At 42.7% G+C, this 18,738-nt stretch overlaps 1 protein-coding gene across 4 annotated transcripts in view; it reads left to right on the top strand.

The window, feature by feature from the left end:
* The window catches only part of nup214 (nucleoporin 214), a 76,936-nt gene that overhangs the window by 40,244 nt on the left and 17,954 nt on the right, over positions 1 to 18,738 (top strand). For all 4 annotated transcript variants that reach the window (XM_014133089.3, XM_014133105.3, XM_014133096.3 and 1 more), the window contains exons 30-32: positions 8,967 to 9,034; positions 9,261 to 9,438; positions 17,964 to 18,131. In XM_014133089.3, the coding sequence (XP_013988564.1) occupies positions 8,967 to 9,034; positions 9,261 to 9,438; positions 17,964 to 18,131 (414 nt within the window). The remainder of the gene's footprint in view (positions 1 to 8,966; positions 9,035 to 9,260; positions 9,439 to 17,963; positions 18,132 to 18,738) is intronic.

Here is an 18,738-nt window from a genome sequence, read left to right as displayed (position 1 = left end):
CATACAGTCAATAATATAGTAGAAAAATAAGTCTATATACAAAGTGAGCAAATGAGGTGAGATAAGGGAGGTAAAAGCAAAAAAGGCCATGGTGGCGAAGTAAATACAATATAGCAAGTAAAACACTGGAATAGTAGATTTGCAGTGGAAGAAAGTGCAAAGTAGAAATAGAAATACTGGGGTGCAAAGGAGCAAAATAAATAAATAAATACAGTAGGGGAATAGGTAGTTGTTTGGCCTAAATTATAGATGGGCTATGTACAGGTGCAGTGATCTGTGAGCTGCTCTGACAGCTGGTGCTTAAAGCTAGTGAGGGAGATAAGTGTTTCCAGTTTTAGAGATTTTTGTAGTTCGTGCCAGTCATTGGCAGCAGAGAACTGGAAGGAGAGGCGGCCGAAGGAGGAATTGGCTTTGGGGGTGACCAGAGAGATATACCTGCTGGAGCGAGTGCTACAGGTGGGTGCTGCTATGGTGACCAGCGAGCTGAGATAAGGGGGAACTTTACCTAGCAGGGTCTTGTAGATGACCTGGAGCCAGTGGGTTTGGCGACGAGTATGAAGCGAGGGCCAGCCAACGAGAGCGTACAGGTCACAGTGGTGGGTAGTATATGGGGCTTTGGTGACAAAACGGATGGCACTGTGATAGACTGCATCCAATTTATTGAGTATGGTATTGGATGCTATTTTGTAAATGACATCGTCGAGGATCGGTAGGATGGTCAGTTTTACGAGGGTATGTTTGGCAGCATGAGTGAAAGATGCTTTGTTGCGAAATAGGAAGCCAATTCTAGATTTAACTTTGGATTGGAGATGTTTGATGTGAGTCTGGAAGGAGAGTTTACAGTCTAACCAGACACTTAGGTATTTGTAGTTGTCCACATATTCTAAGTCAGAACCGTCCAGAGTAGTGATGCTGGACGGGCGGGCAGGTGCAGGCAGCGATCAGTTGAAGAGCATGCATTTAGTTTTACTTGTATTTAAGAGCAGTTGGAGGCCACGGAAGGAGAGTTGTATGGCATTGAAGCTCGTCTGGAGGTTAGTTAACACAGTGTCCAAAGAAGGGCCAGAAGTATACCGAATGGTGTCGTCTGCGTAGAGGTGGATCAGAGACTCACCAGCAGCAAGAGCGACATCATTGATGTATACAGAGAAAAGAGTCAGCCCAAGAATTGAACCCTGTGGCACCCCCATAGAGACTGCCAGAGGCCCGGACAACAGGCCCTCCGATTTGACACATTGAACTCTATCAGAGAAGTAGTTGGTGAACCAGGCGAGGCAATCATTTGAGAAACCAAGGCTATTGAGTCTGCCGATGAGGATGTGGTGATTGACAGAGTCGAAAGCCTTGGCCAGGTCAATGAATATGGCTGCACAGTATTGTTTCTTATCAATGGTGGTTAAGATATCGTTTAGGACCTTGAGCGTGGCTGAGGTGCACCCGTGACCAGGTCTGAAACCAGATTGCATAGCGGAGAAGGTGCGGTGGGATTCAAAATGGTCGGCAATCTGTTTGTTGACTTGGCTTTTGAAGACTTTAGAAAGGCAGGGTAGGATAGATATAGGTCTGTAGCAGTTTGGGTCAAGAGTGTCACCCCCTTTGAAGAGGGGGATGACCGCAGCTGCTTTCCGATCTTTGGGAATCTCGGACGACACGAGAGGTTGAACAGGCTAGTAATAGGGGTTGCAACAATTTCGGCAGATAATTTTAGAAAGAAAGGGTCCAGATTGTCTAGCCCGGCTGATTTGTAGGGGTCCAGATTTTGCAGCTCTTTCAGAACATCAGCTGACTGGATTTGGGAGAAGGAGACATGGGGAAGGCTTGGGCGAGTTGCTGTGGGGGGGTGCAGTGCTGTTGACCGGGGTAGGGGTAGCCAGGTGGAAAACATGGCCAGCCGTAGAGAAATGCTTATTGAAATTCTCAATTATAGTGGATTTGTCGGTGGTGACAGAGTTTCCTATCCTCAGTGCAGTGGGCAGCTGGGAGGAGGTGCTCTTATTCTCCAAGGACTTTACAGTGTCCCAGAACTTTTTTGAGTTTGTGTTGCAGGAAGTAAGTTTCTGCTTGAAAAAGCTAGCCTTGGCTTTTCTAACTGCCTGTGTATATTGGTTTCTAACTTCTCTGAAAAGTTGCATATCACGGGGGCTGTTCGATGCTAATGCAGAACGCCACAGGATGTTTTTATGCTGGTTAAGGGCAGTCGGGTCTGGAGAGAACAAAGGGCTATATCTGTTCCTGGTTCTACATTTCTTGAATGGGACATACTTATTTAAGATGGTGAGGAAGGCATTTTTAAAGAATAACCAGGCATCCTCTACTGAAGGGATGAGGTCAATATCCTTCCATGATAACAGGTACAGACACACACATGATAACATAGGCACTGTACACACACGTACACGTGGATTTTGTGTTGTGGATATGTAGTAGTAGAGTAGTGGCACACACTTCATGTGTTGAGAAATATAATGGTGTTTTATTGTATATAACTACCTCAATTTTGCTGGACCCCAGGAAGAGGGGATCCAAAATAAATACAAATAGGGACTCTGTAAACTACTATGTTGGAGGAAGTTGGAACTAAACACAGATCTAGGGTCAGTTTTTTGTTTCACCTGGTGCAGATGTGGTAAGGGTCGGGTTGGCGGTTAGCTGATTCCCGAGCTGTACATATAGGGGTAAGTTTGTTCGATGTACACATTCCATGGCACATGTTTTATGAATTGAGGGGCAAAACAACGCCGGATTCAAAACTTCAAATTTTTCTATTTAAATTACTATACAAAATTCTTGCAGCCAATAGAATGTTATATTTATGGGAGATACAATCTTCCCAGCTCTGCAGATTTTGCTGTGAGGAGGCAGTCATTAGATCATTTATTTTGGTACTGTCCATATGTAGCTCATTTTTGGTCACAGGTCCAGGAATGGCTGAAGAATTGCAACATTTGCCTAGAAATAACGCTGCAGATAGCAATACTGGGTGATTTGAAAAGCCATAGTCAGTCAATCAATCAATAATATAATAATTATTTTAGCAAAATTGTTTATTTTTTATGTACAATCTGTAGAAGCTATGAGAATAGGAAGGTTCAGTACTTTTGTGAAGCATCACAGCACAGTTGAAAAATATATGGCAAATAGATATCCAAAATGGATGGTGTTAAGAGATAGATGGGAGGGGTTGAATGGAGCTGAAGGGTGGGACTAATAACAAGATAACCAATGTCAAACATACGGGGTCTGTAAAATGTATATAGGTTCAGGGATTTTGTGAAATAGCACAGTTACAAATAGAAATCTAACTGGATGGACATCAGAAATAGAGGAAGGACTCAAAACAAACAAAATATAAATATTGTAAAATAGATTGTGTCTGTAAAATGTGTATAAGATGTATAACCTGAAGGTAGAAGCCTAAGCATTATAATAAAGGTATATTCTAAAACAAGTATGTATATCTATATAGGTATATATATATATAGATAGATAGATAGATAGATATGCGTATGTACATGGATTTATATATATTTACCAAAAAAATATATGGGGGATTGGAAATGATGCAGACAATTACATTGATGGAAGCAACAATCTTTCTGCAATATTAAGCTGATCCACCCCTTAAAATAAAAAAAATTACACTACCACTAACCAAGTCCCATAATGATGATGAAATAAACCAAGCCCTTGTAATGTGTTTTGAAGAGATTATATACTGAACCTTTTTAATTAAGCAGAAGTGGGCTGTCAAAGTGTGGGTTTGACTGCTAGGGAAAGTAACCCAGGTCAGAGGTTAGTGTGTCCCAGACAGCCCAGCAGCTGGCTGGCCTCTCTTGGTTACTGGAGTCAGTCAGATAGAGGGGGTGGGAGTGATGGGATATGTGGGGTGGCTTTGGGTTGGAGACTGTTGGGTGGGTAAAAGGAGAGGGTGTGAACTGTGAATGTTGTCGGTGGTGTAGGCTAAGGAGTGGCAGTGGGTGAGAAAATCGGGGTGTTGGGCTGAGAGAGTTTCCCCATTCCCAGGGATTCTCTGAATTCTCCCTCGTGCCAACTGGCTGGGTTGGCCGCAGGGAGAGACAGCTGATCTCTATGTGGTACAACTCCGCAGTTACAGGACCAAGTTCACTGTGTCTGTCCTAGGGCTAAGTGTTCCCAACCAGATAGGTTAATTCTGTTTTACCACAGTGTCGGTGTATCTGTCTGGCCATAGGCCTACATTGCAAATAGTAGAGAGAGGCTTACATTCCATGATGTGATTACTTTTTCCTTTTATCTATACAAAGCTCTTAACATTTAATCCCCCATAATTGTTCCGGCTAACTGGACATAATCAGATCTACCTAGAGGAAGTTGTGCCTGACGCATGCATTATGTTGATATTGTTTGGAGGAAGCAGGGTCACACGGTCTGAAAGTCATGAGGAGAAGAGAAAATATGTTCCTATTTATCTGTAAAGGAGGAGGTTGCAATGGGGGTTAATTGAACCAAGGTGTGTGTGCTCACTGGTTCGCATGTCTGTGCACCACTGTCAGTGCCTTTGTCAGTTTTGACGGTTTAAGCAAGGTAATCGATGCAGTGAGGAGAGCAGCCCTGGGTCAGATGGTCATTAGTCTGCGCTGCAGAGCCTATAGAATGTTCAACATGAATTACATTACCCTGCATCAGAGCAGGCCTGGTCCCTGTCACACTTAACAGAGCTTGATTGAGTAAGACATAGCCGAAGACCGGACTGTGGAATCTGTCTTGAAACAGAGGAGTAGGCTTAACCACCTGAACTTGTCCAATAAGAATGCTCCGTTTTGAGGAAATCAGAGATACTTTGCAGTGTATCCCAAGGGGTGATTTTTATGAATTCATTATGTAGAGAGACCCTTAGATATCACTCAGCGAGTGTTAATAGCCAGGGTCATAGTCTGTTTGTTTCTAAATGTCTTTGTGTGGGCCTGAGGTGACAGCAGGCTTGTGTTCGATCTACAATAGCCTACTAGCCACGCCAGTACAGCAACATGTCACACTGTAAATGGCCCTAAAATTCCTATTGAGTCTGGATGTGTGTTCTTCATTCCCATGAATTATGTCTGTCCCCTTCATGGCTGGTCAGTTATTTCAGTCAGCATATTGTCAGTGTAGATACAGTATGTGAACTTGCCAACGGACTGTTACGGTTTTATTTTGGAGCACGTTTTTCAAACTGTGCCTATGAACGCTCATTCATAAACTGTTAATGCCCCATTGACAATGAGTGTTACTTTTTAGAAAATGTGTATACAGAGTCGGAAGCATTTATTTTACGCCTCTGCCTGTTAAAAAAAAACACCACCAATGGACTAATTCGAGCCACACACAATGTGGTGGGTGGGTGTCTTGAATTAGTTTTGTAATTTCAGAGATGGGTGAGTTCCATTGCCAAGTTCCCAGGCCCAGACTAAAGGCAGTCACAGCATTCATTTGTAGGGCTGTCCCCATTTCTCACACACAGCACACACTTTGCCGCACACACAAAGGTTCCATCTATCTAGAGTTTGTCAGAAGGCTGATCACACTTCATACATTTCCAGTGTACCCAGGGGCATTGTGTCAGAAATATAAGTAGAGAGTAGGGTTGCAAAGGGTCGGAAACTTTCCGGTAAGTTTCTGGAATTTTTACTTAAATTCATCAAAAAGTTAGCTTATAACAGTGAACCTTTTTTTGTGGGATACACATAAAGCAATTCTAGGTCTTGTGGCATATTTTGGTTAAACCATCTCCAGAATTCAATGGAATTGCAACCCTCTGCATGCACAGTGCACTCTTCCATCACATGTACAGCTGATTCTCAAGATCTTGCACGCTAATGAGATGCTTTTGAGCCCACACTGTCTGAGCCAAGGACTACGTGCTTTCTGGTAAGTTTTGATTACAATACTGGGTGGGGTGAATATTTTTTATGATGACATACATGATTTTTTGTTAACTAGTAAATAGTAGCCTACAACAAAGTCTGTTTAAATAATTTTTAACTTAACAATATCTGCTAGTTAGTTTTTGCTACCATGTGGGTTTTAGCTTGCTTGAGCCTGCTAACTGAGGAGTGTTAATTCACCTGTTTCCATACATGTTTCATTTTAAAACATTTATCTTACTAAGGAATTGTTTAATTTAACTGCTTAATTATTTATCTGTACATGAAATTGTTTTTAATTGTTTTATTTTATTTTTTTCTAATCTTTACAGGAAAATGCCACGGGCACTATCTGATGTGTGGAGACATTTCACTGCAGCTAATGTAGAAGGAAAAGCTGTGTACATTTGCAAATACTGTGCCAAATCATATGTGAAGAACGCAACAAAGATGCAGAATCATCTGGCCAAGTGCATAAAGTTCCCTCAGCGCTCACAACAAGCAACCTCTGCAGAGTTCAAGTGACGGTCAAGAAAATCATAGAGAAAGCAGACTGTATTGCAATCATCTGTGATGGGTGGTCGAATGTTCGTGGGCAAGGACTAATTCACTACATAATCTCCACCCCTCAACCAGTATTCTACAAGAGCACAGACACAAGGGACAACAGACACACCGTCTCTACATTGCAGATGAGCTGAAGGCAGTCATCAATGACCTTGGACCACAGAAGGTATTTGCACTGGTAACAGACAATGCTGCGAACATGAAGGCTGCTTGGTCTAAAGTGGAGGATTCCTACCCTCACATCACACCCATTGGCTGTGCTGCTCATGCATTGAATCTGCTCCTCAAGGACATCATGGAACTTAAAATAATGGATACACTCTACAAGAGGGCAAAGGAAATGGTTAGGTATGTGAAGGTTCATCAAGTTATAGCAGCAATCTACCTCACCAAGCAAAGTGAGAAGAATAAGAGCACCCCATTGAAGCTGCCCAGCAATACCCGTCGGGGTGGTGTTGTCATGTATGACAGTCTCCTGGAGGGGAAGGAGTCTCTCCAAGAAATGGCCATATCACTGTCTGCCGATATGGACAGCCCCATCTAGAGGATCCTCCTGGATGATGTGTTTTGGGAGAGAGTGGTAAGCAGTCTGAAACCTATAGCAGTAGCCATTGCACGGATTGAGGGAGACAATGCCATCCTGTCTGATGTTCAGATTCTGCTTGCAGATTTAAGAGAAGAAACCCGTACTGCCCTGCCCACTTCACTGTTGCTCCAAGAAGAGGAAACTGCAGTTCTGAAATACATCAAAAGTCTTTCAGACTTCTGTTTGAGGCCCATACACGCCGCACCGTACATGTTGGACCCCAAGTATGCTGGCAAGAACATCCTGTCTGGTGCAGAGATCAACAAGGCCTGTGGTGTCATCACTACCGTGTCTTGCCTCATTGGCCTGGATGAGGGCAAGGTTCTTGGCAGTCTGGCGAAGTACACTTCCAAGCAAGGGCTTTGGGATGGAGATGCAATATGGCAGTTGTGCCAACATATCTCATCAGCCACCTGGTGGAAGGGACTTTGCATCTGAGGTTCTTTCCCCTGTTGCCTCCATCATCCTCCAAATCCCACCAACATCAGCCGCCTCAGAGTGCAACTGGTCCTTGTTTGGGAACACACACACCAAAGCACGCAATAGGCTGACCTGGCCATCCGGGCAAATTTGAGGCTTTTTGAGCCCGACAACGAGCCATCCTCAACAAGGTTGGAAAGTGACAGTGAAGATGAGGCTTCAGAGTCTGATGTTCAAAAGGTGGACATTGAGGAGGTCCAGGGAGAAGACATGGAAGCCTGAGAGGAAGACAACCAAAGCTTTAGTTTGTAGACTATAATTTTACAGATGTATGTTGAAAATGTTTTTGGGAGATGCGATGGATCATTCAATATTCCCTTTTGTTGTTCAGTGAAATCATCCAATGTGGAGAGTCGACTCATTTAAATTAAAGTTCAATTCGTAACTAAATATTTTTTTTTATTTCTATTGGAAGGATTTAATCATTTGCAATTGTCTGCTTATGATAAGGTAAAAGGTTTATGTTTCTGTCTCCATATGATAGGGTAAATATATCCAATGCAAAAAAACATCTACATTTAAATGGTATAAATATTAATTTGCATATATTTCCGTTCATTCCCATATATTCCCGTTAATTCCCACGGAAAGTTTCCACCTCTGAATATTCCCCAAAATGTTCAATCCTAGTGGAGAGGGTGGGGATTTGTCTCTTTCTGCTCCATCGTCTATCCCCCTCAGTCATCGATAACCTGTGAGGAAAAGGGTTCTCTGTCGCCTTAGTCTAATGCTACTGGAACGAGACCAGCCATAAAATGACTGCACTAACAGTGTACACACACCCACATTTCTTACTTCCTACCACTGTCATCATCGCTAACCTTAAGACTGCACATCCCAAGCATAATTTGTGATGTTGTGCATGGATTTATTGAAGTGCATAGCCTGCAAAATACACACAGAGTACAACACATTAGGAACACTTTCCATCACGGACTGATCAGGTGAAAGCTATGATCCCTCATTGATGTCACATGTTAAATCCACTTCAAATCAGTGTAGATGAAGAGAAGGAGACCGGTTAAAGAAGGATTTTTAAACCTTGAGACATGGATTCTGTATGTGTGCCATTGAGGGTAAATGGGTAAGACAAAATATTTAAATGTCTTTGAACGGCGTATGGTACTAGGTACCAGGCACACCGGTTTGAGTGTGTCAAGAACTGCAAAGCTTCTGGGTTTTTCACAATCAACAGTTTCCCATGTTTATCAAGAATTGTCCAACACCCAAAGGACATCCAGCAAACTTGACACAACCGTGTGAAGCATTGGAGTCAACATGGGCCAGCATCCCTGTGGAGCAATTTCAGCACCTTGTAGAGTCCATGCCTCGACTAATTGAGGCTGTTCTGAGGGCAAAAGAGGATGCAACTCAATATTAGGAAGGTGTTTCTAATGTTTTGTTCACTCAGTGTATATCTAATTTTTATTTTCTGTCTTCTTCGCTCCCAGCTTTCGGAAGCTCCTCCACTACCTCAGTGTTTGGTCAACAGCCCAGTGGTGGGAGTGTCTTTGGACAGGTAACATTCACATATTACTGTGTGTGCAAAATATAAAACCTTCCTACCATTTGATATGTAACACTTCAGTAAAAGACCCCCAAATGTCCCTCTTCAAATGCGAACACACCACACCACTCACATACACGGTAGATGTATTATTGCATCAGCTGAGAGGCCCATGCACTAACTACTGTATAACCAATTATGACCTTGTGGCTGTGCCCCCCTCCCTTCTCCCCTGCAGCAACCATCCAGTGGTGGGGGTCTGTTTGGTTCTAGCTCTGCCACGGTAGCAGGCTCCCAGCAGGCAGGGGGAGGCTTCTTCAGTGGCCTGGGGGGGAAACCCAGTGAGGACGCCGCCAACAAGAACCCCTTCGGCACGACCGCCGCCTCCGGGGGCTTCAGTCAGCCCAACCAGACAGGTGAGAGGACCCATAGGGGTGGAGAAGTTGTAGCAGAAAGGATGACTCATTTTATAATTAAACTTCCTGTGCAATTTTAGGACCGTTATCATTAGCAAGAGACCCTTTGATTGACCAACCCCCTTGCACAGGATAAAGTCGACTGATATACACACTTTTATTGCCGCTCCGTTTCATACCAGCAAGCAATACAATGAGAATCACCAGAGTTTTGATAAGAGCACAAATATTATCAAGGTAAATATTTTCATGTAAATGTAGGGAAGGAGCCAATATAATCAATTTTGTTTATGAACACAGTCTCACATAGAGCAGTGATTTAACCTGTTGATGCCGGAGGCACTGACAGCGTATGTGTTGTCCTATCTGTGACACAACAGGAGTCTGCACCATCCTCTATAGCTCCTGGTCATGTTACTGCTCAACAGACTGACTGGCATAGTTTTACATAGCAAATAGGCTTCTATATGCATGTTTTCTTATTCTAATGCACACAAACAGCATCTAATCATCCATGTTTGTTCTGTAGATTCATGCAAATATGTTCATATTTTCCCGACCTTGTGGTGGTACGTGATTAATTTCCGTTAAACCGTGTTAATGAAAACATGAGTCTATTTTTCCTTCAAGCTATATATCACAGTGGTACTATACATGTAGGCTAGATGATCACAGTGGTACTATACATGTAGGCTAGATGAGTAGAAATATCCACCTTGATATGCATTTGAGCCGCCCCCATACTATTCTACTATGCCCTCTTTTGTTCCAAATTGAAATTCTGATTATGGCTATCTGAATATGTATGACCCATTTCAAAGGGACTATTTGATAGGATAGTATATCCCTTGCATGCCCAAAGCTTTGATTCTTATGAGAAATGTCATTCTCTGGCACTCACGTATTGCCTTCTAGGACATTTTGCCTGAACATATATCCCAACCCACATTGTTTCACCCATGTCTTCACCCATGTTTATTTTCTCAGTGCGCTGCATGACATGCATGTAGACCATTTTAGCTTTTAGTCAAATTCCTAAATTCCATTAGTTCTTCGACACTCACCTTTGGGAAGAGCACTGCAAATTAGTATTTTCCTTGAGTAGCTCTTAACGGACAGTAGGCATTGTGCCATGCTGCGTAATACATCAAGTGTCCGTCCCAATGTCTTCCACACACAGCTAATACCATTCAGCCACTGTGGCAGTCACATATCCATTTCTTCCTTCTGCCTGTTACTGATGAAAAGTGAAACCCTTTATCTGATATTGCTGATCAAGCTCCTTAATGCCCAAAGATGTCTTCTTCTCCTGCACCCAGTTATTGATTGGCATCATAGTCAGTCAGTCAGTCATGTAACTTGTCCATGTAATCATCCAACTATTTGAGAATCCATTTTGATTTGAAATGTGTTTCTTTTATTTTCTCTCACATTGGTTGCATTCAAGTTACTGTCTTGTAAATTGTTGGAGCGTGAAAGTGCTAAATTGCTGAAAGTGGATGAGATGTTTGGAAATGTGCCACCTGTGCACAATCTCCAATGAGATTGTGGTGTTCTGTGTCATTTACACCTTAAATGTAGTGAGGTACTTGCCATGAGCAGTATTACCATATGGCCAATGCATTGTGCAAAGTATGAAAATGGCCCCTAGAAAATAGCCTCCTCTATGAACGCGAAAAACCATTTCCAGTCTGTCACCAGCGGACTCTCACTAGCACCTTGCTAAAAGCCCAGAGGATTTAACGATAGAATCCTTATACATCTCTCCAGTGGTATAAAAAATAGAGACTGGACTGTCGTTTCTCTTTGTTTATTTGAGCTGTTCTTGCCATAATATGGACTTGGTCTTTTACCAAATAGGGATATCTCCTGTATACTACCCCTACCTTGTCAGAACACAACTGATTGGCTCAAACGCATTAAGAAGGAAAGAAATTCCACAAATGAACTTTTAACAAGGCACACCTGTTAATTGAAATGCATTCCACCTCATGAAGCTTGTTGAGAGAATGCCAAGAGTGCGCAAAGCTGTCATCAAGACAAAATCGGTCGAATTGCCCACCCGTTGATTTTGTTAGTTACTCTCACTCAGATATCAAATTAAGAACTGCAAACATTTCTTTCCACCTATGGAAAAATGAGTAGAATTGCATGAAATTTGTTATAAAGCTGCTAATTATTCTCTGCCCAATGGGAAAGTCTTTAGAATTGCAGGAAATTAATATTTCAAGACCCATTTAATCTTTCCTCTCTTTTTTATACCACTGGAGAGATGTATAAAAGCCAGGTCAGATGAAGAGACCGACGTTTCCAGCCAATTAAAAGTGAAACACGCTGTAAAGATAAAAAGACTGCGGGAGATCTGGGTTAACCGTAAAGTGTGTTGCTGTCATGACACCCCCAAAACGATATTCCACCACATCGTTCTGGAGATGAATATCTAATGAACGTGGAGGGAGAGAAGTTTAGATTTTCCTTAAATGATTGAATTTTGAAATGGTGATCAGTGAGTGAGGGCTCGTGGATGGAAATTCTGTAAAATGTCGTCCTCTTCCTGCTCAGTGGACTATAGAGCAGGGATTGGCAACAGGAGGCCTGCGGCCAAAACCGGCTCACGAATGTACATTTTTTTTGGGCCCCACTGTTTTTTTTTATTTGTTTGTTATTTTAGATTTTGGTGTAAAATAAAAATAATATTTTTTTTTTTTATCTGCTGAAATGTGTTTCATTTAGGAAATCTTTTCCCAGTTCACCCAAAAGACACTTGATCATGTCTGAATGTAATCAAGGTATGAAATGATTATTTTCAAATACAATCTATTTTGGGGCTTAGTAGAATGGCGCCGGAGAAGATGGCTGACATTTTACGTGCTCCTAACCAACTGTTATTTTGTTCGGTTTTTTTGCATTGTTTAACTTATTTGTTTACTTATTTTGTACATAATGTTGCTGCTACCAAAAACCAGTTCTGGACATCAGAATAGCGATTATTCACCAAGAACTGGTAGAAGTTTTTCCTTTTACGTGTCCGACGTGATGGATATACTGCTTTGCCGGGAACAGGCCCAAATCTCCGTCATTTGCGTGAAGAGAAGACTGAGAAAAATGGGGCGGAGGTCGGGCTGCCTTCTGAGAATTCAAGGGCGAGCCATCCGTTCTATTGGCCAACGTGAAATCATTGGAAAATAAAATCGATGGCCTACGAGCAAGATTAAACTACCAACAAGACATTAAAAACGATCGTATGTTTGTTTCACCGAGTCGTAGCTGAACGACGACATGAATAACATACCGCTGGCGGTTTTTACATTGTATCGGCAGGATAGAACAGCAGTCTCTGATAAGACAAGGGTTGCGGGTCTATGTATATTTGTAAACAACAGCTGGTGCACGATATCTAAGGAAGTCTCAAGGTTTTGCTCGCCTGAGGTAGAGTATCTCATGATAAGCTGTTATTCAGGGTTGCAAACTTGTCACCTAGATCCGATGATCTGGTTTGTATCACACTACTGGCTCTAAGCGAACGAGTGATGCGCGTTTGGAGCAATACTGGCTGTATCCAAGGCTCAGCCAGTCGGTTACAGCATCAGTGCGCGCTCTAGAAAGTCAACTTGCCATTTACAGTAGCGCGTTCCCTGAACGATAATGAAGAGGTAACGTTAGGTGAGAAGTCTGACCACGGAGACGGGGGTGAGAAGTTGATGAAGTGTACTTCATGAGCTGTAACCGAAAAACTACTGGTATTTGGAAAGTTTTGAGGTGAGGGAGAAAGTGTGGTGGAACAAGTATTAGCATTGTTCAGTATCTTGCCTGCTGGATCGAATTCTCCGTAAGCTAGCCAGAGAAATGTTGAGCAACATTAGCCAACTTATCTGATCAAATAATTGACTTTATGGTGTGAAAATTGGCTTGCTAATAAAGTCAACAGCAAACGTTAGCTAGCTAACATTACAACATCAGATGAGCTAACATTAGTAACCTAACCAATTCGTTATAGTATTAACTGGTATACAACTCCTTGCTGTTCCTCAAGTTATAACGTGTTAGTTGCTTACTGGACCCTGGCAATCTGTGTGAAATGTTAACTAGCTAACGAACTAGCCACTATCTGTTAACTAATGTTTTCCCTCTACAGTATGTGGTTAATTTTTAGAATGAGAGAATTAGGTGAAAATAAGGCGTTGCTTGTTAAACAAGTGGATTCAGGGATCAAGTGTAGCTGGAGCTGGGCCTGGCTTAAGCTGGATGCCACTATAGAGGTGAAAGGAACATCACACACTTTCCCTCTTTCTCACTTTTGCTGGCACATTGTAGAACAAATGTCCACAGCCAGAAAGTGTACAATGTAATAATGTGCAGTGTAGCCCAAAGAGAGTTTTTGTTGTGGTGAATTTGACAGTAAGGGGTGTGTGTGTGTGTGAGGGGGGATTATACTTATTTTTACTCGGTGAATGTTATTTTTGCACACATGTAGCCTTGTGCACTTGATCGATGTCTACTATAGTGGCCACCATAATATAGGAAAAATAGAATGCCTGATTTGTTTCATTCAATTTCTACTTTAAGATGTTATTTTCCCAAGTGCCTTATTTATGTGTGTGGTCACAAGCATTCTATTATAAAGGCTGTCATGGCTAACTGCAATATTAGTGTATTGTTTTGAGTGTCATTTGCAGTAAAGTCTAGGCAACAAATAACATTAGATTGCTTTCTTTACATTTTTTAGCTGTGAGTTAGGTTCACATGAACCACTATTTATTTTACACACAGGGACTGATCATGTAGATCATATTCTTTGTTGTTTTAATTCACACATTGGCTACCCAGACTATCTGCATGGTGTCCCGCCACCCACCACATGCCAACCCCTCTTTTACGCTACTGCTACTCTCTGTTTATCATATATGCATAGTCACTTTTACCATACCTACATGTACATACTACCTCAATCAGCCCGACTAACCGGTGCCTGTATATAGCCTCGTTACTGTATATAGCCTCGCTACTGTTATTTTTCACTGTCTTTTTACAGTTTTTTTATTTCTTTACTTATCTATTGTTCACCTAATACCTATTTTTTTTTACTTACAAATTGAGCTGTTGGTTCGGACATGTAAGTAAGCATTTCACTGTAAGGTTGTTGTATTCAGCGCATGTGACAAACTTTGATTTGAATTAGTTAAAACCTGCATTTCCCCCTAGCAGGGATTTTTTGCACGTTTCAGTGCCCCCCCAAAAAAGTGTCATCTTTTTGGGCCCTCAGCGGTTTGCATCCCTGTCTATTGCACTCCACACTGCCCTTTCCCACCTGGACAAAAGGAACACCTATGTGAGAATGCTTTTCATTGACTACAGCTCAGCGTTCAACACCATAGTACCTTCTTAGCTCATCACTAAGCTAAGGACCCTGGGACATAACACCTCCCTCTGCAACAGGATCCTGGACTTCCTGCCGGGCCGCTCCCAGGTGGTAAGGGTAGGTAACAACACTTCTGCCACGCTGATCCTCAACACGAGGGCCCCTCAGGGGTGTGTGCTCAGTCCCCTCCTGTACTCCCTGTTCACTCATGACTGCATGGCCAAGCACGACTCCAACACCACCATTAAGTTTGCCGATGACCTGATCACCGACAACAACAAGACAGCCTATAGGGAGGAGGTCAGTGACCTGGCCAAGACAGTCATGAAGAGGGCACGACAAAACCTATTCTCCCTCAGGAGACTGAAAAGATTTGGCATGGGTCCTCAAAAGGTTCTACAGCTACCATCGAGAGCATCCTGACTGGTTGCATCATTGCCTAGTATGGCAACTGCTCGGCATCCGACCGCAAGGCACTAGGGTAGTGCATACGGCCTAGTACATCACTGGGGCCAAGCTTCCTGCCATCCAGGTCCTTATACTAGGCGGTGTCAGACGAAGAAAAATTGTCCGACTCCAACCACACTAGTCATAGACTGTTCTCTCTAATACCGCATGGCAAGCGGTACCGGAGCACCAAATCTAGATCCAAGAGACTTCTAAACAGCTTCTACCCCCAAGCCATAAGACTCCTGAACATCTAATCAAATGGCTTCCCAGACTACTCTCTGTTATTATCTATGCATAGTCACTTTAATAACTCTACCTACATGTACATATTACCTCGACTAACCGGTGCCCCTGCACATTGACTCTGTACCGGTACCCCCTGTATATAGCCTCGCTGTTGTTATTTTACTGCTGCTCTTTATTTGTTACTTTCTTATTTTCTACAAAATTATAATATTAAACTGCATTGTTGGTTAAGGGCTTGTAAGTAAGCATTTCACTGTAATGTCTACACCTGTTGTATTTGGTGTATTGCGACAAATAATTTGATTTGATTAGTTGTGGTCAATTTGCGGCGTACAATAAAATTTGGGGCCCCCAACCATTCGTTCCGATAAAAATTGCTCTATTTAGGTGCCCTACCCATGCAATAGAGGATTGTTCAGGTTTGCTACATCTCTCTTGTCCTCGCTCTCATCCTCTTGGAGGGGACCAATAGCCAATTCGAGAACTTGTTTAGGGTTTCCCATACCATTACTTAGGTGAGAAGCATAGCTCAGTGGCACCCTGTCTAGAAATATTTTGGGATCCTTTTACGTCGATTTAAAGGCCCAGTTGCGTCAAAATTCTGTTTTTTCTTTGTTTTATATCATATTGTACAACAGAGGATGAAGCGAACTGTTAGTGTGAAAACATTTGATCATTTGAAAATACAGTCTACACAGGACCTTCTAATCAGCAGGTGTGCGTGCGGTAGTTTCGACTTTCCATGGTAACATCGCCATGCGGTAAATTAGTTAATAGACCAATAAAGAGTTCCAGACCTCTCTGAGTTCCTGTGTTTCTTATAGAATATTAGCTCAACAATTGCAGAGATCCTGTACCTGAAGATCATTTAGGAAGTATTCACTTTTCCCACATTTTTTAAGTTTCAGCCTTATTCTAAAAATGATTAAATTGTTTTTTTTCCCTCATCAATCTACACACACTACCCCATAATTACAAAGCAAAAACAGGTTTAGACATTTCTGCAAGTGACTTTTTTTAAAAATGATTAATTTATGAAATATCACATTTACATAAATATTCAGACCCTTTACTCAGTACTTTGTTGTAGCACTTTTGGCAGCGGTTACAGCCTAGAGTCTTCTTTGGTATGACACTACAAGCTTGGCACACCTGTATTTGGGGAGTTTCTCCCATTCTTCTCTGCAGATCCTTTCAAGCTCTGTCAGGTTGGATGAGGAGCGTGGCTGCACAGCTATTTTCAGAGGTTCTAGTCCGGGCTCTGGCTGGACCCCTCAAGGACATTCGGAAACTTTTCCCGAAGCCACTCCTGTGTTGTCTTGGCTGTGTACTTAGGGTCGTTATCCTGTTGGAAGGTGAGCCTTCGCCCCAGTCTGAGGTACTGATTGCTCTGGAGTTGGTTTTACTCAAGTGTATCTGTACTTTGCTCCGTTCATCTTTCCCTCCATCTTTTTTCCCTTCTTCACTAGTCTCCCAGTCCCTGCCACTGAATAAAATCCCCACAGCATGATGCTGCCACCACAATGCTTCACCGTACGGATCGTGCCAGGTTTATTTGTCGTGACGCTTTGCATTCAGGCCAAAGTTCAAACTTGGTTTCATCAGATCAGAGAATATTGTTTCTCATGGTCTGAGTCCTTTAGGTCCCTTTTGGCAAACTCCAAGAGGGCTGTCATGTTCCTTTTTACTGATGAGTGGCTTCTGTTTGGCCACTCTACCATAAAGGCCTGATTGGCGGAGTAATGCAGAGATGGTTGTCCTTCTGGAAGTTTCTCCCATCTCCACAGAGGAACTCTGGAGCTAAGAGTGACCATCGGGCTCTTGGTCCCTTCCCTGACCAAGGCCCTTCTCCCCCAATTGCTCAGTTTGGCCAGGCCACTGTGTTCTACAGAAATCTTTTGGTACCCTTTCCCAGATCTGTGCCTCAACACAATCCTGTCTCGGAGCTCTACGGACAATTCCTTCGACCTCATAGCTTGGTTTTTGCTCTGACGTGCACGGTCAACTGTGGGATATTTCCAAATCATGTCCAATCAATTGAATTTACCACAGGTGGACTCCAATGAAGTTGTAGAAACATCTCAAGGATGATCAATGGAAACAGGAATGCACCTGAGCTAAATTTCAAGTCTCGTAGCAAAGGGTCTGAATACTTAAGGTATTTCTGTATTTTATTTGTAATATATTTACCTGATTTTTAAAACTGTGTTCGCTTTTTCATTATGGGGTATTGTGTGTGGATTGCTGAGGAAAACAAATATTTAATCAATTTTCGAATAAGGGTGTAACGTAACAATATGTAGAAAAAGTCAAGGGGTCTGAATACTTTCCGAATTCACTGTAAATATGAACAGGACCGGCACAAAACATTTGCACGGCACCTATTTCAGTCTACATGCTATACTGCTATAAATCCACTGCTATAAATCCACTGCTATAACTCCACTTTTAACCTCTGTCTGTCCTACAGGAGGACCCACCCTGTTTGGGAACAGCGGGGCCAAAACCTTTGGCTTTGGCTCTCCAGCATCAACATTCGGAGGGGGGGAGCAGACGGCCAGTGGGACCTTTAGCACGGGAGGCGGGAGCGTGGCTGCTCAGGGGTTCGGCTCCTTCTCCACCCCTGCCAAACAGACAGGTAGGCTACTCCCTCAACCCAAAATAAGTGACAATAGTCATACAGCTCTGTCAACTACAGACGTTTGTGTCCATGGTTATTTTCAAAAGTGTTGTCCAACGATGTCACAAATAACACTGTTATTAGACTTTGGGTCTCAGTAGCCTGTCTTACAAAATATATCACTTTGAAGAGTATGTCGATTATAACTTTTTCAAGCAAGCATCTTTCAATTGCGAAATTATTGCAAGGTGGTATTACAAGGTAATATCACACCTGCCGGCCTAACGTACACAGTACAAGGTGGTACAATAGGGTAGTTGTACTTTATTCTGCAATACCTACCCTCTTTGAACACATTCTCCATCACTAGCCCCTCTAGTCTTTTTGACTGTGATAGTAACGGCCCTTTACATTCTTGGCTCTGTCTCTGATGTCGTCCTGTCTGCCTCTGTCTGTTGGTGCGGTGGGTGGCTCAGTGTCATGTGAGGGTCAGAGAGTGGGGCAGGTGCTGATGGATGAACACTCCACATACGCATCACTTCCTCCCCAGCGATGCGGTGGGGGTGGCTCCACTCCCTGCATCCTCAGCTGCCTCCAGCTCTATCTCCCCAAGGAGAGACTCACT

Source organism: Salmo salar, chromosome 01 (assembly GCF_965601325.2).
Source record: "Salmo salar chromosome 01, fSalSal1, whole genome shotgun sequence".
In the NCBI taxonomy this organism is placed as follows: domain Eukaryota; kingdom Metazoa; phylum Chordata; class Actinopteri; order Salmoniformes; family Salmonidae; genus Salmo; species Salmo salar.
Note: the sequence above shows the minus strand (reverse complement) of the source record. Positions and strands in the feature narration are given on the sequence as shown.